The sequence below is a fragment of the Cataglyphis hispanica genome, chromosome 3, assembly GCF_021464435.1.
Source record: "Cataglyphis hispanica isolate Lineage 1 chromosome 3, ULB_Chis1_1.0, whole genome shotgun sequence".
In the NCBI taxonomy this organism is placed as follows: domain Eukaryota; kingdom Metazoa; phylum Arthropoda; class Insecta; order Hymenoptera; family Formicidae; genus Cataglyphis; species Cataglyphis hispanica.
Window position 1 is genome coordinate 4,687,649 of NC_065956.1, and position 26,260 is coordinate 4,713,908.

Consider the following 26,260-nt stretch of genomic DNA (forward strand, 5'->3'; position numbering starts at 1 on the left):
AGAACGAAATATCTTGTTACTCATAGCCCCATCCTTGTCCAACGCATGACAATGATGGCCCGACAAACAAAATGTATATTCCATATTTACCGGATACCCGTCCGAGCAATATGATATTATACTAGATAGATGCAATTTTTCTCTCCGATCCGGGCAATTTCACTCGTGCCGTAAGCACGCGACGAGATGTGGTTAATCAAAAAAGAACAAATTGTGCCGCTGATATTTCTGTCGTTTGATGGCGAATAATGAAAGAATCTCGAGTAAAAGTGGGAGCTTAAGAATAAAGAATTACTCTGCACCCATACTCTTCACACAAGATTCTTTGTTCTTTTTATAGAATTACAATAAATATTTTCTATCATATAAATATAAATGAAAACAGCTGAACTTGAATGCTTTTACAAATCTTGTTTTCGGCAATGAGCCAGCGTGATTTATAACGCTGTTTCATTCAATGGCTCGTTTATTATGTTTGGGCTGCACACGATCGAGGCAAAGATTCCTAAAAAATATATATATATATATATATATATATATATCGAGTAACATAAAATATACGACGCATTCTCGAATGGCACATATTATTGTGCGATATGGCACGATGCGACCGCACGTGAACTGGTCACTACTAACTTATCATGCCGAGTGTGAAAAACTGCAGGGCAAGCACGCGACACGTTACACCTGCCGCTGGAATCTTCGTCGCATATCGGTCGCAGCCATTTTCATCGAGAGAATCAAGATCGAGATCCTTTGGTGAATTTATTTTCCGATGCTGCAAACAGGTATCATTCTCACGTTTCTGCACTGAGAAAAAAAGTTATAGGTATTGTTAACTTGATTAAATCCGTTCAATTAACTAACATTTTTTTAATTTTTATTTTATTTAAAATATTTAAGTATTTGAGTGAAATACGATATTAAATCTAACATGACGTATATTTAATTTAAATACTTAAATATTTCAATTTAAAAAATGATAATTAGTTGAACGGATTTAGTCAAGTTAACAACTCTTTTTTTTCTCAGTGCGCGGCATCGGAATTTGAAATTCTGATCTAAGAATCTCTCGTTTTTAGTTCTCTCGTTTTTCCTTACATAACAAAAAATATGACATTTAACGCGACGTTTGACGTTCGACGTTCAGGCTTCCACATGACGCCGAAGCTCAACAAGATCTTCCCAGAGTCCTGCTTGCTGATCGCCGTCGGCGTGATTATCGGCCTCCTGCTGTTCCAGGCGAGCAGCGTTCACGTGTCACCGCTGACCCCCGATACCTTTTTCCTGTACATGCTGCCGCCCATCATCCTGGATGCCGGCTACTTCATGCCCAATCGGCTGTTCTTCGACCATCTCGGAACGATACTGCTGTTCGCCGTCCTTGGGACTATATTTAATACCATGTCGATAGGTCGGTAAGCGACGACGACAGCCGGCAGACGCTTTCAACTGACGCACCGGGCAAATTTTCGACTCGAATTATTTCTTTTCCCTCGACGCTCGTTCTAACTCGGACGCGATCTCGCCTCGCCCCCACATACATTGACTCCGCACCTAGAAACGTAGACACACATACCTATCTAGGATCCCAAGAGACAAAACTGACTGACGATGACTATGTTATCTATGAGTGATTTTCGACATAAAATGTCGTGTAATATAAAGTTTGTTACTGTTTGAAAATTATGACGGCTTACGTATCAGGACAGAATCAAAAATAACTTAAGGTAAATTCAATAAATATAGAAGACTTAAATATAGAGAATTAACTTTAGAATTCGCGATAAATGAATCTCGAAAGGCAAAAGAAAAGAATCAAATTTAATATGCAATCTATATACAAAATTTCCAATGCTTTCGAGACTTTGTGTAACAGCAGAAATGATCATAAGACGCGAGAACTAAATAAGATTCAAATAAGTTAATTTATGCATATGCGAGGAAGCATATATAGAAAAAATACCGATGGAATTTTCATTCTTTGCTTCTGTTTTCTCTGTTCGCGCAGATGTTCGACTTGAGAACGTGGAAGAAACGCAGCTTAAGAACGCGCAAACGAAAATAGCGCGTATGTCGAAGAGAATGTCGCGATGATATATACACGCGAACATATGCCTTATTCGCATTTATATGGCGACTGTCATATCGCGATGACAACTACTATCTCTACTATAATATATTTAGATACTATCACAACGGTAGAGTGATTATTTCGATGGTGATTTCATGATAATCTCGGGCGAAATTATCGCTGCTACAAAAAAGCGAAAACTGGCGTGATGTTTGATAAAATATATCAAAATTTAACGTCCGATAAAATCTCGTTAAGAGATGCAGATATGACGGGCGGAAATGACGGCTACAATAATCGATTAGGATTTAAGACCTCGTATATAAAGGGATCGTGTCATATTTTCAGACGATTACTTTTTATTACAAAAGAGACGCCAAGACTAACTAAGATTAATAACAAAAATAAAATAAAAACTATTCGTACGATCATTTATAAATAAATTATGAATGCAAAAACCATTCTTTCTTATATTTCTCTTTTTTACGTAAATAGATAGAATATTATAAACTCTTTCCGCGTACGTAAAAGATTTTCATCTTTAGCTCTTGTGACCTTAATTTTTATTAAGTCTTTCATTATTATTTTGATTAATATTTCAATTCTAATTTTGAATAAGTGGATTTTATTTAATAAGCATATTTATTTAATAAACATAGAAAAACATTAAATGGTATATGCAATTAATGACGTTTCTGTCTTTTATTAGATTCTAATAAAAAACTAATTCCAGGCATTAAGATTTTGCCAATTGTCGAATCATCATAACTGTTTACGATCTTAATTAATATAAAAATAAATACACAAATAGAAATAAAAAAAGATTTCTCGTTCAGAAAACGAATTTTCGACGATGATTCGTGAAAGAGTGCGAAGCGCGAGATAAAAGGGTGAAAGAGGTCGCCATAAAATGTCACCTTAAGATTTAATTATTTTTAATGACGTTTACCATAATTATTGCGATAAGTTCTTAACTGAATTAATCAATGAAAAAACGCGACAGAAATGAAAACTCCTTACCTTTATAGAAATGTGTCATGCGTAACTTCCAAGTAGATATATATAACTCGGTCTAAGTACAACAGTAGCGGCGATCGATAATATGAATTTACAGTTACTTAATTAATGTACACGATTAGAGCAGATTAAAAACAACACCATAATTGTCCTGAATCTTGAAAAGACTTAATATCTTAACCGAGAAGTAAAGCCTTGATAAGTACGATAAGGTGTGGGCGGGGCGCCGGGGTATTCGATAATGCAAATTTCTATCTTTGGCAACGTTAATCTCTCTCTCTCTCTTTCTCTTTCTCTCTCGCATCGCGATAACGTTCAATGACTTCCACGAATCGATAGGATAATAATAATCTCACTAAATTGACAATTTGTTCGACATACTGAAATTAGATTAAGAAGGATAATTTGACGATAATTAAGTCTGGCTCGATAAAAATATCAAATATCAGATGCGCGCTTTTATTAGACGAAATGCTATATGTACTTTAGGTGCGTCATTATGGTTATTGGGGAAAAGCGGCATATTCAATTGTGAAACGCCCATCCTCGACATGTTTCTATTCTCGGCGTTGATCAGCGCCGTTGATCCTGTGGCAGTGTTGGCCGTCTTCGAGGAGATCCATGTTAACGAGATACTCTACATCGTCGTATTCGGAGAGAGTTTATTGAACGATGCGGTCACTGTCGTGAGTATCATGTTATGTATTTATATTACACAATTTTATTATCTATAAGGAATTTGTTACGTAGATAGTACGATGAGATTGCAAGAACCTTTATTTTTTTTTTTTGTCGTCAATTGTTAAAAGTCTCCTAAAGATGCAGATTAAATTCGATCAATTTTCGCGCGCATCTTTCACCAAGATCTCGGTCACATATCCAATAAATAGATGACAGAAGAAAAGTAGGATACATCCACTCTTTTTCCTTTTAAAACAACAAATAATCATGATATGATGTAATAAATAAAAATGTGTCTCGAGAGAAACATTCGAAATTTTTATGGAAATAAAATAAAATAATTAAATTGAATACAAGAGATAAAATAAGTGAAGCACGTATCCCTCATTCGCAAAATTAGTTTTTAACTATTTCAGTGATTGCGAACTATCGTGCATACAAATAATCAATAAGATGTGACAAGAGAGAGACTGATAAGATCAATACACCCGCGATATCATTTTGTGTATATGTGATCCGGTCTCTTGCTTTTGTCACACCTTTCAGAATTGACCCTGAAGCTGACATAGATTAATATTTTTCCGTCAAACTCTCACATTAGAATATCTCATATGTAGATGAAGATAGAATAGTCAAGCTTACTTGTGATTTCGCGAAACGACAAGCGACTATGTCAACAAGCGATCGATATAATATTGATTACATTGTCCATAAGCGCGAGTCAAGTACCAAATACCTTTGCCTCGCTTAAAAATTAATATCGTATTTGCCTATAAAACATACGATCTGCGATCTGTGAGGCTTTACTTGAATCAAACAAAACGATATAATGCAAATGCGTCTTGTAACACGACCGTCGCGACGACTTCATTAAACTCACAGGTGCCTCGACGATTATTAATATCGTTCACGGGCCATTAACTCTCAGAAAGTATCGCTCAACCAAAAATGAAAATAGCTTGGCAAATTTTATATTGCTTACGTCGAGAGCTTCATACAGTTGCTTTATTTTTATTTATTTTAGCGAGACTGAACATTTCATAAATAAATGAAATTAATTAACATACTGTTATTATACTATTTATAGTTAGATATTTTTGTAGTACTTACGGGATCATTAAATGGTCGCTTGAAAAATGTTTCTTCTTATCGCGATAATTGGAGCCAAGTCGGAGCTAACGTAATGATATGCGAAAAAGGGTTGCGTCGCTAACGATCCGCCGCCTATTAAATTCGTGCTGTATATACGAAGCGAGCGAAGGAAAGTGTCAGAGGTTATTGCAACAACTTGAAGTAAAAGGCCATTTAATACGGATACAGGTGCTCTATCACATGTTCGAGACGTACAGCGAGATGGGCACTTCTAGGATCATCTACACGGATGTGCTAGCTGGCTTAGCCTCGTTCTTGGTAGTGGCGATCGGCGGTGTGTTCATAGGTATAGTTTGGGGTTTCGCTACTGGCTTCGTGACCAGATTTACTTATCAGGTGCGCGTGATCGAGCCGATCTTCATATTCGTGATGGCGTACTTGGCTTACCTCAGCGCTGAGATCTTCCACTTATCCGGTATATTGGCGTAAGTAAATAATTGGTTTCGACGTATTGTGTATTGAACATCTTCAGTCTCAAGAAACAGTTGCAACACCGCTAAATTAAAAGATTAATAGACTCAATGACAGTTCTTGATAGTCTTCATTATGATTCGAGAAATATTATTAATCATGAAATAAAAATTCCTCAATGAATGTCGTTACCTTTTATTAGTTTGAAAATTAAAAAGAATTGAAATAAATGCGCTAAAGACTTGTCGTAAAGAAATTTTTTATTAAATGAAACAGCATCGAATAAAACGCTTTAAACAATACGTTTTATCCATCATAATTGCTCGCGTTTTCCAGATAACATCGCCTTTCATGCTTTTTAAAATCGTGTCGTCGAAATAATGACGACTGTCATGCTATTCATTCTATATCTCGCGCTTCTTTTATTCCAGAATAACCTTTTGCGGCATTACCATGAAGAATTATGTCGAGGCCAATATATCACACAAGTCCCACACGACCGTCAAGTACACAATGAAGATGCTGTCGAGTAGCTCGGAGACAATCATTTTCATGTTTCTTGGTGTCGCCACGGTGAACAATTCTCACAACTGGAATACATGGTTCATCGTCATGACGATACTCTTCTGCTCCATTTATCGGGCTGTGGGCAAGTATAAAAGCCACATTTTCTAATTTTAGAAATTCTCCTCTACAACTTGCACTCTAAATTCTTAGCTTTGAATAGCTGTTATGAAATTCCCAAAAAATTACTTTGAGTTCTTCACAAGTAATTAATTATGATTTTGAATTACGTATTCTTTTATATAAAAATCTGCACACACATATTTGCTTTCTAATATTCTAATTTAAAAACTTTTTTTTATAATAATCAGGCGTGTATAGATATAGAATTTAATCAAAATCTTTTTAAGTAAAAAATCAAAACCACTTGATAAAAAGATAATAATCTTTAATTAGAAAAGGAACATTTAAAAAGTTTATAAAAAATATAAAAAAAAAAATTATTTTTAAATTTAGATAGAATTTAAAGAATTATTTTTTTAAATTAATGAATAACAAAAACTTTTACTTTCTGTAGTCTGTGTGTGGTGCTTTCATTTAATTTGAAAAAAACTTTTTTTCCTAATAATAATATAATTTCACTTTGCAAAACTATTAGCGTGAAAAAGAGTTGAAATAAGATTACGAGAAAAGAAATGAGGACAAGTGTAGCGTGATAAAAATAATGGATTCGTGTCGAAGAATTTTTAAACAATCGCGCGAGCCTTGACCGAGAGTAGCTGGACGGGCGTTAAGGGCATCGCTTTGCTAGCAAGTAATGCGACATGTAAGGCGATATGATTAAACGATGAAATCATAATGGGACTTAAGACAATTGACTTCTGCTTACACGAACCATCTTACGTCACGCGTATTAGCGCGTGTGACGCGCTTCACTTATGGCTTCTTCTTCTAACCGGACAATTCGTCGCTCGATCATGCGGAAAATTTATGATAGGGACAAGCCCGAAACGCCACACACGCGTTTGTTTCATTAAACCTAATTAGATATATTAGCTTGGCGTCTAACATATCTTCTTAATTGATAAGAATTATGCATTTGTAATTGAACCAAAAGTTGAAACAAAGATATAATGGATTATTCTATAAAATCAAGAATATATATAATGTCTAAAAATATCAATAAAAAATCAGTTTATACATATTATGTTCTTCTAACAAATGGCTTTTACAACAAAATTTTTTGTAACATGTATCAAATAGTATAACACATTTTGAGATGTGTATTACAGTTGTAATCACGCTTGATCTCGTGTGTTTCAGGCGTGATAGTGCTCACGGCACTGGCAAACCAATTCCGGCTGCACAAATTGGATAAAGTGGAGAAGTTTGTGATGTCCTATGGGGGTTTACGCGGCGCAGTGGCGTTCGCTTTAGTGCTTCTCATAGATCCCAAACACGTACCCCTGCAGCCCATGTTCGTCACTACCACTATCGCCGTAATCTACTTCACCGTGTTCATCCAGGTACGATCACGGTCGTATATAAAATTGCATATGATATATAAATCGCGAACGACATAGATCGATAGACAAGGAAGGTCGATGCAAATTGCCGTTGCATAACGACGCGCGTGTTTCTCCATGAAGTGCAAGATATAGCTCGAGTGAACCGGACCCAGTCTTCCACGGAACAGATGACTCGTGCATATTTTGAGACGCGACCAAAGGTAGCACGCGTGCATACCGAAAAGCATTTCTCCCTCCAACGGGAGGTTATTTTATTTTCGGAATGGAGAACGCGAAGAGAAAAAGAAAAGAGCTCGCGACTCCGCCGCTAAATTGATCGTCTGTTTAATCGACAATTAATGAGCGGCAAAAAAAAAGACAGAAAAAAAAACGCAGCACGTGTGGCTTTGTTGAGCGATCGATCGGAAATTAAATATCTTATATATCGCACACACTTGAGCATACACTTTTGCGTCTTATCAGCCGCTTTTCTTCCACTTGGAACGCCGGCCGATAATTCTGTTCTGTGTCTCGCGTATTCATGCTTAACGCCCGTGCTCTTATTTTTAGGGAATCACCATCAAACCCCTCGTCAGGATTCTCAATGTCAAGAGGGCCGAGAAGAGAAAGCCGACAATGAACGAGAGAATCCATGAGAGGGTACGTTTCACAATTTAAGCATCTCGTAGACATTTATCTATTGTTCGTAACTCGAAGATCGAGGTTACTGAATTGATGTACGTCTTTCGATCGACATAAAAATGTAAAAATTCGATAAGATTCTATTTGGAGAATTGTTATTGTCCCGACGAGCCTGTGTTAGCCCTCAAATCCCGATGTATTTTTCTTCAACGAAACGATAGAACTGCCGTACAATCGATACGAAGAATAAGGTCGAATTATGAAATAGGATAACGTTTGTCATTGTCAAGCCGCATTATAGAATGTGTACATAGCGGCAATTTTCACCAGGACTTTGATACAGCATTCTGCTTATGTTTGCGTTTGTGCGCGTAGCAAATCCTTATTTTAGATTCGTGACACCTCGTATATGTCTTGTTCGTCGCGCGAACTGAAAAATAAATAATCGTTTTTTTTTTTAATTCTCAGATAATGGATCATACGATGGCAGGTATCGAGGATATTCTGGGAAAACACGGCAACTATCACGTGCGAGATAAGTAAGACGCTTAGCTATAACTTTTTTTATTCAACTCCCTGATATTTGCAATCAATCAAACAATGATCTGGCGTAAAATTGTCAATATAAACAGAAGCAAGATAAAACTAATACGAATCTGTATTTTTTATACAAATAAAAGTAAAACTGTCATAAGTTTTTTTATTAAAATAAAAAAATAATGAAGAATTGTATTTTTTGGGGTGTAATAAAAAAAAATTGCTTATAAGAATTATAACAAGGTTGCAATTATTGTGACTATTGTTTACTAATAACTAATCATCAGATTTTTTTATGCTCCTTCGGGTAATAAAAACAGCACCTGATTTGATTTGCCGTAGATTTAAACGATTCGACAATAGATTCATACGACCTTATCTCGTGAGAAATCACTGTGGCGCCGAGCCGAAAATTTTGGAAACCTACTCGAAGCTGGCGATGAAAGATGCGTTGGATTACATAAGAAGAAATGCCTCCACTATCGGCAATATTAGCGGCACCGAAAGTATGTCGGCGATATTTCGTAATTATAGTAATACCGGACACTTTAACGGAAGGTACGGAATTCTTGTGGTGACAATTGTCGTATTGAATAAAAGCGATCTAATCACATTCTTTTTCTCTTTCAGTCCCAGCTGTAGCCAACTCGAGGCCGGATGGAATATCGATCTTCAGGAACTCGAGTACAATCCTTCCAAAAAAGACCTAACGGACGCGAGAATTCACCATTTACTCGCCGAGGAGCTTTGTAAACCGTACAAAAGGGTAAGAGATTATAATGAAATTAAATTCTTTTAAATTTTTTCTCTAGATAGATATTTTTCTCCGGATGGATATATGATCCATTGATATAATATATTAAATGTAAAATAGTATTTCTTTTATCTCTAAATTTTCCTATTCAATTTTTAACCATATTTCTTGATGAAATTTCAAGACACTTTATTTTTTAATCAAATATCTTGACATTTATCTTATTACTTAAGTAACTTTAAAACTTACTCATTAAAAGTTATATGTGTATACAAAAAATAAAAAATTGATTAAATAAATAATAAATAAATTTGATATTAAATTAAATAAAAAATAAATAAAAATAATATATAATATATAATATTATATATGTAATAAATTTAATATATTTATATTTTTATGTTTTGTTTTTTTTAATTTGATATATATATATATATATATATATATATATATATATCGAGTTTAACAATAAAACATAAAAAAATTTATATAATCATTTAGCATCGGCGTTTGAGCTACAGTCGACACGCAGTAAACGATCGCGATTTGTCAACACAAGTCAATTACAAAATGCACATGAATATCCGACGGATGATGGGAGAACATAAGCATCGCCATAAACGCAGCAAAAAGTTGCTCAAAGTAAGAATCGATCAGTGTTTCAATCGTTTCTCATTTATTTAATTTCGGCATTTTTTTCATTCTCATTTATTGATTTTGATTGTATAGGACGGCAAACAAAATCATGTTAGTTTCCCAGAATTTCAACAAAACGGTTCGACAAAATTATTTACGCAAGGTACGTGTAAAATGTCGCGGGTAATTAATTTTGCTTCGAGGTTTCGTTATTTTTTCATGAATTATCGTGCAATAGATTACATCAATGGCGTGCTGTACGAGTTAGAAAACGGAGAAACCTCGAAGCCTTCCAGCAAAGAGGATTTGGATTCGGCGATCACATTCACTGCACGAACGTCCGGTAAGAAAACTTTTGTATGAATTATTGAATTAGTCGAAAAGTTAAATCAGAGAGTAAGTCGACGCGAATACAGCAATAAACGATCGAGACATCAAGACTAAATAATTATAACTTTTTTTTTTTTGATAGCCAAATTAAATATCTCGCGATACACATATACACACACATATATACATATATTGTATAATATGTGTGTACTTAATTCCTCTTTCAAAAAAAAAAAGCTGTATAACTAATAAATTTTAAAATCTCTAAACGGAAGATTCGCCCAATGTAAACGCAGACAATCAACACGCTACCACTGCTACTACGTCGATGGATACAATAAATATGGACGAAGGAGATTTGAAAATAGGACGCGACGGTACGTTCTCGCAAAGAGAAAGAAAAGAGGCCAAGCGTTGATTTTGTGTTGCTCCACGAGTCGTTCTCTTTCTTTTTGCGTATTTTTTTATATATTGACCATCATTAAACGTTGACTTTGCATTACCGCGAATTGTTTTCCTTCTTTGCATATTTTTTACATTTGCTGGCTATTATTTTTCGAGTGCCTGTTTGTCTTATCTAGAGAGGTTGAAGCCGGTATAATTTTGATGGATTCGAATCTACAATAACAATGATTGCATTCTTGCCGAAATCATAACGGTTTCAAACTCCGTTTCTCCGGTACTCCTTTTGAAATTGTCTGTCATTTGTGATATTTGATTTAGGCGCAGAAAGCTATAGGGTAACCACCCCTACGGCCACGGAAACTATGTTACCGTGGAAACGTGAGGACGATTATGAGTCAGGTCATCCGATCAAGCAGAACGAATTTCCAGCTTGGTGCTCCAATAAGGAATACCTTGCCTACAGCTCGCCATCCGCCACTTTCTTAGGTAAAAACTGAGGACAGATTGATTAATTACTAAATATTAATTTGCTATATCTTCAACGATTTTTATAAAAATGTAATGATTATAAAAACCTCCAAATATAATGTCATGATTGTAAGTCATATGTTTTCTTTCAAAAAAAAGGCGAAATCATTCATGAAAATTTTTTTTCCAAAATAAGAAAAGAGGATCACTGAAAAAATACTTGACACTTAAGAGAGCTCACTGTCTATTTATTATCAGCAATGTCCATTATGTCTTTCCGTTTTTTTTTAGGTGGGATCGAACAGCCGAAAGTCCAATCCGTGATTGGCCTATTTCGACGCGAGAGCGTGTGCACGCCCGACAGTATCGATTGCCAGGAGACTGTCGACGAAGCGGACGAGACGGACGAGTACACTCCCGCGAAAATGGATTCCCCCGCTAAAACCAAGGGTACGTGACGCAAAGCAGAAGGAGGGTACGTGTGTTGTTTTTTATGTTTTCTTTTTCGTTCCCCTTTTTTCTCATGCGTATCTCGAGCGAAACAAATTAAGTATACTCTATCCTATATCCGTTCCAAAGAAGTGCTCTTGACCGAAATATACTGTCGGCGCATATATTTAAATGTTTCAAGAATTGTATATTTCAATAAATGTTTCATAAATTATAATCATAGTTTCACATCAAAAATAAATAAACATGAGCGCTCAAAAGTATTCGAAATAATGCGCGAAAGCGCAAAATATTGAGAACCTCTGGACGTATGGTATTTTTTAATGCGTTCTGACAGGCGTCACTCATATTGCGTTGTATATATGTACGTACATCCGGAGCTATTTTAACGAGCAATTGCAAAATGAGTATCGACATGAAAGCCGTCCACAACGTGATAACTGCTAACTGTTTTGCTAACGGAAATATGTGTGAAATTGTTTTTGAGATGTATTGCATGCATAAATGTCTAAAGATAAATTGATTTGTAGAAATGTGATCTCTCCGTTGCAAATTTTATTGCGCGATAGATATTAATGTTGTTGTGTAGCAAAAGTATAGACAATAGTTTTTCTGTACTTGTTTTTCTGTATGAACTAAATTTTTTAGATCTAGTTTCTTATATCAATATTGATGTCCGCTACGATATGTTTGTGATAGCCGTAGCGGGAATGTGTCTTCTAATGATTAAGTTTAGCATCTACTTATATATAATGTTTAGCTTGAGATATTTAATTCCTATAATATATCTAATTTATTATATTTATTTTTCTTTTTTAATCAATCATAGTGGAAACAAAACATTAGCCTACATTATGCTAATACTAAATATCTAGTTAAAGTTAAAGTTTGGAAACAAAATGTTTACATTTTTATTAAAGTTAATTATATTAAAATTAAAAAAAAAATGCTTCTCTTAAGTCGCGACACATGAGCACTCGGTCAAGACGCTGCTCGTGGAAACCGCGACTTTCTCGAACAACATAAAACTTACCAGCTCTTTCTTCAGGCAATCCGAAAGTGCCCGCGAGACGGAGGGTGTCGATGATGGAGCTCGGCTCCGGGCGGACGCACTCGCTGGACAAGACGGCGGCGGACGACGGTTCTCATTCCTTGCCAGATTGCTGGAGCGGCCAGAGGATGCGTATTAACTCCTTCGCCTGCTCGTCTCAGATGCCGAGCCTGTCGACCGCTTTAATCACCTCCTCCACGTCGGAGTCGTCGGAGGACGTGGACGACGAGGAGGAAGAGGAGAAGGCTTGACCCTTGGGGGCCGTCGCCGAGGAACGACTGTCCGTTTACGCGGACGTCGAGCGTCGACGGCGTCGATTCTTCCGACGACCACCGCGACATTCATTGCTCACCTCGCTCCTGCGACGCCCAAGTGCCCCCGTTTGAGAGGATCTGCCCTTGACAAGCCGCCTTTTGCGGGAAGAAACTGATGATAACGAACCGCGGTCCGAATCTTGTTGATACGTTCTGCTCTGTAATTGTGTAAAATCGCGAGAAGCGATGAAAAATGCGTCGATGTTTTCAATTTGGATTTTGTACGAGAAGAAATATATTTATAAGGAAACGCGAAAATTCGCGATGATTAGAAAAAGTTTACGCGCGAGGAAAAAGAAAAGAGAAGAAAGATATTTTTCTAAAAGTTAAGTGATAAGTTTTTCTCCGCTTTTATAACTCAATAAATAATCTCATTAAAGCGGCATCTTTTACTTGCGTTAGATACTCTGATCGTTACGCGAATTCGAAGGAAATAGAATGATAGATAAACGATGATAGAAAAGTTTCAATGACCGTTATTTTTCCTGCAAAAAAAAAAAAAAAAATTCGCGAAAACGAAGGTGCTTGTCGAGAGCAAGGGCTTATTTCTAAATCCGTCTGTAAGGACTATCTTGGAATCGTGGCCTTAAGGACTGTGGAAGTATTTGAACGCCGATGATCTGCACGCGCTATCGTCGTCGTTGTAATCATCGGTGCAAAATTCTTTTGTCGGTGCTATCGGTAAATATCTTGTCAAGAGAAATCATTGCGCGGCGTCGCAAATGACTTGTCCCCAAGATTTACCACGAGTTCCTTCTCTCGGAGGTTGATCTGATGATGAGCTCACACCGCGATCGCGTTGTCCGATCATCGCTGCTGTGTGCTTCGCGACTTAAGCTGTAATCAGATTATCAACTTGAAATTACATGCAAAATCGAATGAAAATGCACCTGTTGCAATTGTCATTTGATCAAGTGAAGGTACACATTCATTTCACTTGTTGTAGCCCAAGTCGCTAGTCTGATCGCAGCTTCTGACATTAGGTGTGTTGCGTCATTAGCAGTCCCGTTATCATGGTTTTTGACGCATGTACGCACGCATGCATGACACGCAGTGGTATGCCGCGGTATAGATGATTACCCATAGCGGCGCATCTCCAGCCGAATTTAGGAAATTACTTTTTAAGCGAACGATTGTGCGATATTCAGTCAACTGTCATTATATGACAGAACCAGAGCGAGTGAGATGCATTGCAGGCGCGCCGTTCTCCCTTCGAGTATGGCCTTAAAAAAAATTTTTCCTGTAAAAAATGCGAATACTCGTGTATAATATGGTGCATGTGGTGCGTATAATACACTGTCACAACACATTGTTAATATCGGCACCACGGCACTACTTGGTCAATATTTAGCGAAAAAAAAAGCAGCAGCATGTACATATAAATTTTCTTAGAAAAAAATACGCTAGAAAATTGTCGGCATCCTCATCGTCATTTTCTCAACAAAAGCATCCTCATCCTTACTATTTTTATTAACATTTAGTATTATTTTATCGCTTCAGAAAAAGAAAGAAAAAAAAGAGGCACATAATGCGACCATTAGAGTATTCAGTATTCTAGTTATTATTGTTACACTTGTTACTCTATCTCGCTAGTGATGATACTAGTGCTACTAATAATCAATAATGCGATTATATAGCCATCGCTCGACGCAGACAGGAAGCGGAAACTCTGCCGAACTCTGCTACATTTCGAAAGTCGAGGGGAACATTGACAGAAATGTTTGATAACTGGAGATAATTGATTTTAATTATTAAAATAATGTAGAAAATATTATATAATGAAGTTATATTAAACGAGATCATTTCGCGAATGATGGAACCTTGTCATCAAGCGTCTGGAAAAATTTTACACGTAGAAAATGAAATCGTGATCTTTCTCAATTATTTTTCGCATCACTTATAATGATGAATAGCAATCTTATTAATGCTATAATTAGCTTAGTCTTTTAATAAAACCGAACTCTTTTTAATATTTTACTCCATGATCCTTGGAGACATTTTTATACGCTTATACTTTTTTCTAGATGATATTGCAGAGCACTTGATTGAGCATACATGATGTCTGATATTGAACCATTTTCGCACAAGGGTGACAGGGTAATATAAATTTGCTTTATCAAAAAAAAGACAAACAAAAAAAATGGAAAGTTGCCTCCGACAATGATTTTGCACGGATACATTGGGAGTTCCCCTCGCATGGAATATTCCTTGCGGCCTTTAGTTACTTAGACCGAATAAAAAACGTCAGACTAGTTTTTAGACGCTAGTCTCAACGCTGTTGATTTGTTAAAAAAAGGAAAAATAAATGTTTATTTCTTAAAAGACCGTTACATATCGAAATATTTATTTTGTACATATCGCTTACCTTCTTAAAATAAACTGCCCTCTCTCTCTGTCTCAATAATACTTGAGTGCTGAACAAACTGAATTTTTTTTAAATCTTTATAAATTCTTTCCTTTTTCTTCTTTGCTGATATTCTCTTTCCTAAAAAGAAATAAAAATTATTAAGAAAATATAAAAAAAATTGCAAATGCTTTTTAATTAATTTAAATTCTTTAATTAAGTAAATTTAATAAACTTTTCTTAAATGCAGTTCCACGATCATCTAAGACAGCATCAAAGCCGTCGTTACTCACTTAACAATTACGAGCCAGGCAATAAAGTAATTATCGTTAGCTAATGAAATTGGTATCTTCGATCTTCTAAACATCGTTCCAAGTGAAACGAAATAGAAAAGCCTTGACTGTCGTACGACATTGATCGCGTGATTTTTGCGCAATAAAGTTTCGCTAACTATATACAAACATGCCCGGGGGTGTCGTATTTTTGGTCTGCATTCCCACCCTGAGCTACGAGCATGAACTTGTGTTCGGTGTACCGTTGAAACGTTCCAAGAAAATTGAAAAGAGCAAAAATAAAATCGCATCATCGCCAAAGGTGGATCTGCGTCTGAAAGAAGTGAAAACGCGCGCGCAATTGCTTCCAATCGACGATGATCACGTAGATGATGAGGAGGACGATGACGATGATGAGGACATCGGCATCGGCTCCAGAAAACGTATTCGCGGATACCCCGCGCGATCGAAAACGCCAGTCTTTGTGTCGATGGAAACGGTAGAGTATAGAAAATATATCATTATTAAAATTATATCAAGATTATTATATAATTATTAGAATTATACAAAATTATACAAAAATTCTGTTGCTATATTTTTCAATCAGACGTATTGTATATACATATAATACTTATATAGCTATTTTTCTTTGACTTGATCGATTATATTCGAATTCATCTTTAAAAAATAAAATTCAGATATTGTTGTTAATTCGATCACAAATTAATATTTGTAATTATCAAATTATTTGTTTCACTACATTCCACCATAGGTGCTGGAAGAGCTCCTCAAAAAACTGAAAGTAGAACATGTTGTATGGTGCAAGGATAAAGAAGATATGTATTATGAGGTATAGAAAAAATTGCATTATATTTTTTTCATTTTGGTCATTTCTAAATATTTGTGAATCCAAACTTTCTGATGGAAGGTGATATTTCCGGTTCCCGCTGGCGAACCCTGCGAAAATTGCATACATTGCCTCACCGAAATGGGTATCGGCGTTAAAATGAACTCGATAGTTAGGTGATTTTTATGCGGAGTTGGAGAAATTGCACATACAAATGATGTAGATTCAGCATCATGACGATATTAATATTTTCAGCGTAATCCCGACCCAATGTACGTATAGCGGTGTGAACGCTGCAGGATTGCCGGCTGTCAAGGACGATGCTCGCAGGTTTCTCTAATTGATTCTGTTAATGAAATTAACATGAAAGTAAAGTTACATTATTTGTAACATATTATCCAACATATATATGTATATATTTTATGCCGTTCACAGACGGAAGGAATCGGAAGATCGTAAGAATGCTTGGGACGCTTTCGTAGAGTCTATCAGATCAAAATTAACAGTGAAGCAGGTGGTCGATGGTGTTCGCAGCGGTGGTGATCTTACCTTCGATTATGTGCTACTAGTATTAACCGCAGAGTAAGAAGGCGCAAAAAATATTACCATCGATTTTTTCATATACGCTATTTCTAGATAAATAATTAATACGAGATAATTTCCGGTAAATTTATCCGTATTTGACATTATCGAAAATTTTATTATTATGCAATGCAGTTATATAAAATCAAATAATTAGATGATTATCAAATAATTATGAAAGTATATATCATATTACTTCACTAAATAAATTCTGGTGATAATCGCGCGTAACATTAATTCGCAAGAATTACAATCTTACAGCTGCCTTGCTGCACTCGGCCTTGTTGAGAACAATGCGCCTAATGTCGTTGCAGCTATGCTAGTTTCTCCTCTCATGGTAAAATCCTTTAATACAACATTATTAATTATTTATTTTCACATTTCTCTGATCGTGTCACCTCGTTGATCAAAGGGACCTGTAATGTCCCTGACCTTTGGGACTATCATAGCCGATAGAGACTTGCAGATGGTTGGCCTGAAGAGTTTGATGCTCGGTATTTTCCTATCAATACTCTTCGGTTTCATATTCGGTCTTATTCTCGGTACAACTGAAATGCCTTGGGGCTATAATGATTGGCCAACTGATGAAATGAAGGGAAGGTACGTAATGCTAAAAAATGATCAGATATATTGGTATATTAATCATGCAATAACTATAGTTACATAGATGCAGTTTTCAATTATACTCGGATTGTTATCCTAAATTTTATCTAAATAATAATTCTTTCTATAGAGGACACTATAGATCGCTCTGGATGGGCGTTCTTTGGGCTCTTCCATCTGGCACAGGTGTAGCAGTCGCCCTGCTGCAAGGTAGCAATGGACCATTAATTGGCGTCGCTATATCGGCTTCATTACTGCCACCAGTTGTTAACTGCGTAAGAGAACAATAGATCGTATATCGTAGAAAAAATTAAAGTCTATGATATGATAGATACAATTAATTAAAGATATCTATTATCTCGTTCCTCTTTTTTCACTAGGATGGTTATATCGACGAATAACAATCATATTGATCGAAAAGATAAATATTTATTTTTTGTAGGGTTTATTTTGGGCTCTGGGATGCATATGGCTCATATATCGGCCTATAAAAATACCCCACATCAAAGGCGAATCTTATACGGATTTTAATAGTTCGTACACGTACATCTACAGCGATTACTTGCCCGTAGAATTCTTTTGCAACGGCATTATCAGCGCGTGTCTGACATTTATCAATGTAATGTGCATCTTTATTACGGCGATAATAGTCTTGAAGGTAACTAAGTTAGCACGCGATATGATTGATAATAGCCGAGAACACAATCAAATTATCGCTATAGTTTGCCTCACTTTTGTTACGTCACCACGATAAAATATGTATATATATACATATGTGTGTGTGTGTGTGTGTTATATATATATATATATATATATACATATATATATATATATAACACACACACACACACACATATGTATATATATACATATTTTATCGTGGTGACGTAACAAAAGTGAGGCAAACTATAGCGATAATTTGATTGTGTTCTCGGCTATTATCAATCTCGGCTATTATCAATATATATATATATATATATATATATATATATATATATATATATATATATAATTGCAAGTGTATTAATTATATACTGTATTAAATGCAAAATTTCATCGACAAAATATGTATTTCAAGATTGCAAGATTGACACATCGACAGTTTATCGTGTGACGTTTATTGATATATATATATATATATATATATATATATATATATATATATTTTTTTTAATGTATTACGCATACTTTATGCACTTTCTTATCGTATACATGCCGATATTTTTATCTCCATAATAATAATTCGTTCACGACCGCAGATTAAAGAAGTAGCCGCACCATACACATCCACACCGGAATTGCGTCGGTTTTGGGAGCATGACATCCGTTTGGTTCGCGATAAGAATATCTCTAGAGATAACAGTTCTTTGGATTCAAGGTAAGGAAAAAATAATTTTGAATATAAATATCAAAGGTATGATATTACAGTTTATAATCTGTTCATTTGAATTAGTTTCTATGATGGATTGAGCAAAACCAAACAACGAGCGCTAGAACGCACGTTGAATGAAGCGGTCAGAGAAGCGATGAACGATGAAACTTTCCGAAAGGTGCAAAGGCTCAGTTATGGGCAACATGGACCGGAAGAGGTAACATTCTTAATTCATTCATTTGGATATTTAAATACAAACGCAAACTTTCTTTTTAATATTTAAATTATTATCAAAAATATATAATCTTTCATAATTTAAAAAAAAAATATTGTAGATTGGATCACGGTTTGGTCTTCGCGGAACCACAAATAGAGGCAACGTAAAGAAAAGCGATAGTGTCGAGGAAATAGTAGGCAGAGATCTGCGGTCGCACAAAGGTTTAACGAATTCTGGCAATACGAATGAAGACTTGGCCGCATTGGACCGTTTGATAACATATCTTTTGAGCCCAAATCCCACTAATAGCAATTTAGATTCGTGGAGACGTTCTCATCGAGCTAGTTCACGAGGGTATAGACAGTTACGTGGCACCGCCGCCGATATCGAAACTGCTGATATTGGTACAACGCCTCTCTGAGTATAAGTAGATATCTAAACAAAAACCTCAACATTGTAAAAAAAAACAACAACAATATAACAAGTTTTAAATTTGAAAGTGATAAATGCTGTAAAATAAAACCTGCGATAAAAATGGGAATACATATAAATGTTTATGTAATGCACTTTTTATTAAAGATTTAGTAGATTATTTTGATATTTGTATCACAATTTACACAACATAGTGAATATATGTAAGTACTTTAGAGATCTATAAACTGCCTTAATCATCAGATGGTTCGGTGCCAAAGTATCTATCGCCAAAATTTCCAATGCCAGGTAAAACATAGAACTTTTCGTTTATCTCGGGATCAAGCGCAGAAGTAACAATCTTTACTCGCGGAAAGGCATACGCGATAGAATGCACGCCAGATTCCGCCATCAGCAAAGATGCCAATAACACGTTTTCCTCCGCAACATCATGATCTAATAGCACTCTGATCGCCATAATAGCTGCAGCACCAGTTGCAACAGTAGCATCCATCAATATTACTCTATAGTCTTTGATATCCTTTGGTAATCGGAGATAATACAACTATGCGCAAGAGATTAAATAAATTAATTTTTTTAATTAATTATATAAGAAAAAAAATTTACACGCAAATACTTACTTCAGGCTCGCCAGTCTGTTGATTAGTTTGAATAAGAATCTTTCCGATACGTATATCCTTGCACACGTCCCGAACCGCCTGTTCCATGGTTTCGCCAGCACGTAATATCGACACGCCACATATCTTGTCTGTTGCACTCCGCTTGCCACCATACAAAACTCCTTGTGGTGTCTCGACGGTTACGTCCTTCATATAAAAACGATACATTATGAGACATTCAATTTCTCTTTAAATCACATAGATAGATATAAATTTAAATAGCAAATTGAACATTTAATAATTAAATATTTATTGGCAATGTGAGGACATAATAATTGAACTTATCAAAGCTCACTTATAGGCAGCAATAAAAACAATAAAATCACGCGTGCATATTCACCTCAAAAGGCAACAAAGACAATGCATATTCGATGACCAAGCGGATCAATCGCTTAGAATAAAAAATAAATTCATCTCTATATGTCTCCTTGTTACGTATAAATGTATGAAGACCCTTTATCTGCGGCGTATCCGGAAGTAAATACAATGACGAAGGCAATGGCTGACCAATGTACGAATGTGCTAATTTTTCCCTCAATTTGAAACCTCTCTAAAAGTGATACAGATAAAGCAATAGCATAGATAACAATTCTATAAAAAATACTCTTTATAAAAAAAAAAAACTTAAATAAAAGTTGGCATTTTACCAATTGAAGTTGAGTGTGAACATGTTGCACAATAAGTTCTATCGCCACTTCGTTATCTCCTCCACGTGGCACAATGATATCCGCATGAACCATAAGAGGCGCTATGTAATAATAAAAAGCCGGCTGCACATGTTTACTATATTGTTTCAATACACCCTCCAGATCTCTACCTCTTTGAGAAATATCCCTTTTTAAACGTCTGGCCAGTCTTACATCCGCATCAGTATCGACAAAAACTTTCATGTCGCACATCTTGTAAAATGTTTATTTTGTTATTTTCAAACTTTTGTATTATGTAATCTTTAAGTTATCTTTTTATTAGCTTACTTTCAATACGTCGACATTGTAGAAAGTGAGTATTCCTTCAAAAATAATGACATTAGCCCCATACATGGTTTTCTACCAGAAAAAATAAGAAAACAAATGTATAAATTGCATTAATTGTGTGCAAACAGAATAAAAAAATACAGATATGTCAACAAGTGTGTCAACTTACAGTTCTACTTTCCCTGCGATGAGTTACAAAATTATAAATAGGAACTTCTATCATGCGTCCTTCCTTCAATCGCTGCAAAGTGGTCTTGAGAAGTTCAAAATCGAATGCATCAGGATGATCAAAATTGTACTCATTGTGCGCGGCCATTTCGTGCTGCTTTTCGTTTAATACCTGTATTCGATAATGTCTATAGCATTATCGAATTATTTCCATCATACTAGTGATAAACATGCGTAGAAAAAGATATTTTTACTAAAATGTATTGATAAAAATATTTAACGCACTTTATAAAAGGAGTCCATACTAAGGAGAGTCACCCATGGTACATCTAGAGATTCTATTATTTTAGTTGCAACTGTTGTTTTCCCAGAAGCACTACCTCCACAAATACCTATTGCATACAAATATCTTTTAATATTACTAAGATTTACTTTTATTTTATATAAAATATTAAATACATATCACACATTCAGGGAATTAGAAATTAATAATGTTAAATAAATATGACTATACAATAAATATGACTGTACTAACCAATTACAAAAGGTTCTACTTGTTGACCAGCTGAATTGTACCAAGGAGGTCTACCAGCTGTATAAATGGTTCGTGTTTTGCTCCTGAGGATGGATTCTGCAGATGTCTTCTTACTTGATTGTGACATGCTGGTAGTGCGTTGTCTACGTGATCGAGGAGATTTTTGTGAACCTATTACAATAAATTTATTTTTTTCTTTTGCATTTTTGATTATAATTTCTATATACTAATCAATACTTATTTCTCTAAAATATTAATGTAATTATATATATATATATATATATATATATATATATATATATATATACGATTTTATTTTTATTTTATATGAAATATACTAAAATATATATAATGTATTAAAAGAATTTAACAATTAAAAGGATTAGGATTAAGAAAAGGAAAGGAAATGTTCATTATTTTTACTTTTTTCATTAATCTTCATTATGAATTCATTAAGGGATTTATGGCATTGGATTGTTTGCCTCTTCTCTTACAAGTATAATTTCACAGAGACCACTGAGTTTGTAACCAAAGTATCTATATGGGGCTACAAAAAATATCACACATATTAATTAGACAATACACTACAATCATCTCATATTATTTTACTAAAGTAAATTTTATCAAAATTATTCCATTTATTGATTTCTGATGCAATATTAATTCCTTTATCTTTAACAAATTATGCTTAACTGTTGCAGATATCATTTTATTATCAACATCACATTCAAATCAATCTCAATGTATCGGCATATATATGTACACACACACGCACATATACAAAGGACTTCTACAAAAAAGCATTATATTCATTAACATAATCTTATCTTACAAGTTCTACTAACAAGTCAAATAAAAATTGCCAACACATATTAAAACCACATTGAATTCATATAACACATAGTCACTTTTTTAAGAAGGGAAAATCAGGAGCCATACAAGAAAGCTGACATAAACTAAATAAATTTACCTGTGGACGGCGGTCGCGGGGACTGCGGTGTCGGCGTACCGAGTTCGGCATCTTCGCATAACTCGTCGGCGAGAAAGATCTCGCGATCATCCAGGCACGCGTCGCCGTCATCGCTATAGAGCCGTCAGAAAATTATTTCCACGGTAAAATAATTTCTCTTTTCTGTTTAAAGACTCGAAAGCAACAAACTTCTCGCAATCTACCTTTCAGAGCTCGCCGAACTGGGTGGCTCGAATGGATGCTGCACTTTAGCTGCCATATTCCCTGGATTCTGTGTGCTCTTGAACTCGTCACCTCCCGCCGACAACGTCAACGTCGAGGACGATCACTTGCATCTACTACGTCGTTCATAAGCATAATGTCAACGTATATAAATATAACGAGCACGTAGCAACGTATATATGTACAATGTACAGTATGGCAACCATTCAGTCAGTGTCATTTCCTAGATCGTGGAAAAAATCCCCACCATTCAATCGCCCCATCTATCTTGGGTGTGTTCGAAAAGCAGCTTTCAGCATTATGAGTGTGCTCTATCCTTGTTAAACTTTCAATAAATAACAAAGATAGAACGACATTTTAAGCATGCTATCTGAACGTAGCCTTCGTACGCATATTTAGGCTGGGTTCGGAGAGCACGTTTTTAGCGCTATAAGCGTGCTCTATCCTTGTTCAACTTCAATAAATAACAAAGATAGAGCATGCTCATAGCGCTAAAAGCGTGCTCCCCGAATCCAGCCTTGAAGTGCGTTCAGGGATCCTATCAGGATAGAATTTAAAATAAAGAGAAAAAAATTTTCAACTAAAAAGAATACAGAAAAACGCAATTTTGTTGTTACTTCTTGATTGGTCGGTTATAGCCGCCAGGCCTGTCAGGCCTGTAATGTCCCACATTGTAAAGTTGTCATCAAATACAATTGTGTTGAGATAGTCTAAATCTAAATAAATACATATTATTTCTTGTGACCACGGTAAGTAAAACGTTTTTTCTGTGTTGTTAAATTAACTGCAAGGGACTTGACTGACATTGTGGGATTCTTATTTGTGCCCATCAGCATATATGACATGCAGTCCTCATCATTTGTGTATTGGATTCGCATCGTGATTCCTCTCTGTTTTATTTTAGATGGTGAGGCACTGTTCAGTTAGTGGCTGTAAAGTAAAAGAAAAGCAAGGCTTTATGATGTTTCGATTTCCAAAAGATCCAGAAAGGCGTGCAAAATGGATTTCATTAGTGAACCGGTCAAATTGGCAACCTCATGCAAATAGCACACTTTGCGAAGTATGTAGTATGTATCACTCTGTATTTCTATTGTTGTCAATAAATTTGCACTAATCATACCCCTTTTTTTTTCAAATGTTCAGATTCATTTCGGTGAAGATCAATGGGAGCAAAGAAGGATTGATGGTTCAAAAAAGTTGCAGTGCTCAGCTATACCATCATTACTCTCTTCAAGAAAAAACTCTTTGTCTGTCCTTTATCTCCCTCCTCTCGATGAACATAACTACTGTCGTCTGTCCAGTGTTCCAGAAGCTATCTCCGATCCTCTAATACTCCCTCAATCACCAAGCCTTTTGAGGGATGTATCTAATATAAATTTGAATAATACTCCTATCCGTCCAGTAACTTTTGTCACCTGTGTCAATTCACCCAAGAAAATATCTGTATTGGAAACACAGTCGTCAGCATCCTCACCAGTTACAGATACCATAGAAGCAGAATCTGTGGAAGCTTTGAAGCGGCGATTAGAGTTAAAAGAAAAAGAAATAGCTGCACTCCAGACAAAATATGTTTCTATGCAGAAAATGGCAGGTAGAGTTTTTAAGAGTTACTGGAATATGAAGAGGCAACGTGAAAGGATGAAAACAGAGCTTAAAAGACTTCAAGATTTCCATCGTCGCAGCCATGGATTATTGGCTGTCAGGTTGCGTCAAGACCAATTGAAGGCTCTATGTTCAAAGACTACAAGAGGAAGAAAATGGAGCATTCCGACCATTACTGACGCATTAGTCTACAAGATGAAATTAGGCACGCAAGACTACTCGGACTTTGTCAGAAAGTTTCCAATTTTCCCTTCAGTCAGAACACTTCAGAAAGCAGTTGAACATTTATAGTTGTCAGAAACATAAACTTTTTTATTTAATTATATATATAGTGTACATGTTAAATTATAATACTGGGGTACCTGAATACGGAATTCGAACATAGCCCATGATGTAAAAAAATAATAATATAATGGCACCACCAACGTGCTTAAGATGGCAGTGGCAAGGTGGTGATAGAGTTCAGGTTTCTCTATATTCTAGGCCTCTATTTTCGTAAAGTATTATGTTTAGGATTCACATAAATAAATCTTTTATATTCTTCGTTATATGTAATAATTGAGATTTGAAAAAAAAAAGATTGCATATATTAAAATTATAAACAAAAGATTTTATTAATAAAATTTGTGTTGCATCACCATATTTTCCATTATTATGTTTGTTATGTTATATAGATATTGTCCGGCAGCACATCTGAAATCTAGGAAACTTTCTCTTCTACATAATATCCGAGTGAAATCCAAAATAAACGAGTAGAAAATTTAGAATATGCAGTAAAAACTATCAAGTTTTAAATAGAAAATTAAAAAAGAAGCAAATGTACAATGTACAATAAATGATAATTTTACATTACGAGATGCCAACTATAACTAAAAAAAAGAAACTTTTTTCCACAAAAATTGCAGAATGAAAATCTTTATCAGCACACACGATCGAAGCAACAAAGATAAGTGATCTTCCGCGATAACAAGCGGGATCCTGTCACGGAGGATACCTATCGCCGTACAGTTTCAGATTTATTCAGACGGCGGTCGCGCGGATTGCCGCCGACGTCGCGCGTCTCCGCGGAGAATCGCATACTCATTCAGCCGGTAACACTGGACCGTCGCTCGATCTTGTTGTTGGCCGGCTGAGCGCGAAGTGTAGCGTATAACATACATGCATACATACATATACGTAAAGTGAGCGAGAGAGAGAGAGAGAGAGAGAGAGAGGAACGAAAAATTACCCCGAGTTTACCCCCGATGGCTTCTGCGTCGTGTTGACTCCGTCGCGTCGCGTGACGTCGCGCTGTCTTTTAATAGAGTACCTCCTCGCCTCCTCACAACCGGTTCGTCCGTGTACGATAGAATACGTGCAGACCCCAGGCTCCCGTCGGGAGACGCGCCCTCGTTCGACCTTGAGCGACTATAACCGGTGCGTAACGTTCGATGTACGGAGCATCGGTGGCATTGGCACGTCGCGGAGGAATCATCGTTGTTGATCGCAACAAGCCGACCACTGTCGCGAGTCGATCGCGAACCCGCA

The 26,260-nt window shown here is 35.8% G+C and overlaps 4 protein-coding genes across 9 annotated transcripts in view; 3 read left to right on the forward strand and 1 right to left on the reverse strand.

The window, feature by feature from the left end:
* LOC126848368 (probable Na(+)/H(+) antiporter nhx-9) overlaps positions 1-15,264 on the forward strand; it is an 18,312-nt gene extending 3,048 nt beyond the window's left edge. The window contains exons 2-17 of one of the 5 annotated variants that reach the window (XM_050589208.1): positions 1,151-1,414; positions 3,581-3,777; positions 5,093-5,349; positions 5,767-5,984; positions 7,163-7,365; positions 7,918-8,007; positions 8,458-8,528; positions 8,869-9,084; positions 9,157-9,292; positions 9,782-9,922; positions 10,010-10,079; positions 10,155-10,259; positions 10,522-10,623; positions 10,970-11,137; positions 11,411-11,569; positions 12,618-15,264. In XM_050589208.1, the coding sequence (XP_050445165.1) occupies positions 1,151-1,414; positions 3,581-3,777; positions 5,093-5,349; positions 5,767-5,984; positions 7,163-7,365; positions 7,918-8,007; positions 8,458-8,528; positions 8,869-9,084; positions 9,157-9,292; positions 9,782-9,922; positions 10,010-10,079; positions 10,155-10,259; positions 10,522-10,623; positions 10,970-11,137; positions 11,411-11,569; positions 12,618-12,871 (2,651 nt within the window). In that variant the 3' untranslated portion in view covers positions 12,872-15,264. Of the gene's footprint in view, positions 1-1,150; positions 1,415-3,580; positions 3,778-5,092; positions 5,350-5,766; positions 5,985-7,162; positions 7,366-7,917; positions 8,008-8,457; positions 8,529-8,868; positions 9,293-9,781; positions 9,923-10,009; positions 10,080-10,154; positions 10,260-10,521; positions 10,624-10,969; positions 11,138-11,410; positions 11,595-12,617 lie in introns of all 5 variants that reach the window. The other 4 variants (XM_050589211.1, XM_050589207.1, XM_050589210.1 and 1 more) reach the window with 4 other exon arrangements.
* Positions 15,265-15,605: 341 nt separating this feature from the next.
* On the forward strand, positions 15,606-19,729 carry LOC126848381 (uncharacterized). The gene is made up of 12 exons (XM_050589245.1): positions 15,606-16,049; positions 16,323-16,400; positions 16,479-16,573; positions 16,653-16,727; positions 16,833-16,979; positions 17,241-17,316; positions 17,392-17,579; positions 17,713-17,857; positions 18,025-18,240; positions 18,842-18,960; positions 19,036-19,171; positions 19,290-19,729. The coding sequence occupies exons 1-12, from the start codon at positions 15,741-15,743 to the stop codon at positions 19,590-19,592; spliced, it is 1,887 nt and encodes a 628-aa protein (XP_050445202.1). The 5' UTR covers positions 15,606-15,740; the 3' UTR covers positions 19,593-19,729.
* LOC126848383 (uridine-cytidine kinase-like 1) lies at positions 19,723-26,104 on the reverse strand. Its single transcript, XM_050589246.1, has 11 exons — positions 25,962-26,104; positions 23,113-23,247; positions 22,910-23,022; positions 21,940-22,110; positions 21,690-21,796; positions 21,406-21,576; positions 21,237-21,308; positions 20,910-21,161; positions 20,603-20,812; positions 20,224-20,409; positions 19,723-20,147 (listed from the first exon to the last, which is right to left on the reverse strand). The coding sequence occupies exons 2-11, from the start codon at positions 23,166-23,168 to the stop codon at positions 19,836-19,838; spliced, it is 1,650 nt and encodes a 549-aa protein (XP_050445203.1). The 5' UTR covers positions 23,169-23,247; positions 25,962-26,104; the 3' UTR covers positions 19,723-19,835.
* LOC126848402 (THAP domain-containing protein 1-like) lies at positions 23,246-25,370 on the forward strand. Of its 2 annotated transcripts, none has more exons than XM_050589294.1 (3): positions 23,246-23,880; positions 24,036-24,198; positions 24,275-25,370. In XM_050589294.1, exons 2-3 carry the CDS (start codon positions 24,169-24,171, stop codon positions 25,022-25,024), a joined length of 780 nt encoding a protein of 259 aa, XP_050445251.1. In that variant the 5' UTR covers positions 23,246-23,880; positions 24,036-24,168; the 3' UTR covers positions 25,025-25,370. The 2 variants fall into 2 exon arrangements, with proteins under 2 accessions (XP_050445251.1, XP_050445250.1); XM_050589293.1 differs by having other exon boundaries at positions 24,036-24,191.
* Positions 26,105-26,260: the final 156 nt, after the last annotated feature.

Bases quoted from the DNA above. Each gene is read 5' to 3' on its own strand.
- LOC126848402 (XM_050589293.1), top strand. From the start codon at position 24,036: ATGGTGAGGCACTGTTCAGTTAGTGGCTGTAAAGTAAAAGAAAAGCAA. The intron at 24,192-24,274 runs GTATGTAGTATG...TCAAATGTTCAG, and splicing joins CAAATAGCACACTTTGCGAA to ATTCATTTCGGTGAAGATCA.
- LOC126848381 (XM_050589245.1), top strand. From the start codon at position 15,741: ATGCCCGGGGGTGTCGTATTTTTGGTCTGCATTCCCACCCTGAGCTAC. The intron at 16,050-16,322 runs GTAGAGTATAGA...ATTCCACCATAG, and splicing joins TCTTTGTGTCGATGGAAACG to GTGCTGGAAGAGCTCCTCAA. The intron at 19,172-19,289 runs GTAACATTCTTA...AAAATATTGTAG, and splicing joins GGCAACATGGACCGGAAGAG to ATTGGATCACGGTTTGGTCT.
- LOC126848383 (XM_050589246.1), bottom strand. From the start codon at position 23,168: ATGGCAGCTAAAGTGCAGCATCCATTCGAGCCACCCAGTTCGGCGAGC. The intron at 23,023-23,112 runs GTAGATTGCGAG...ACGGCTCTATAG, and splicing joins AGTTCGGCGAGCTCTGAAAG to CGATGACGGCGACGCGTGCC. The intron at 21,797-21,939 runs GTTAGTACAGTC...TGTATGCAATAG, and splicing joins AGTAGAACCTTTTGTAATTG to GTATTTGTGGAGGTAGTGCT.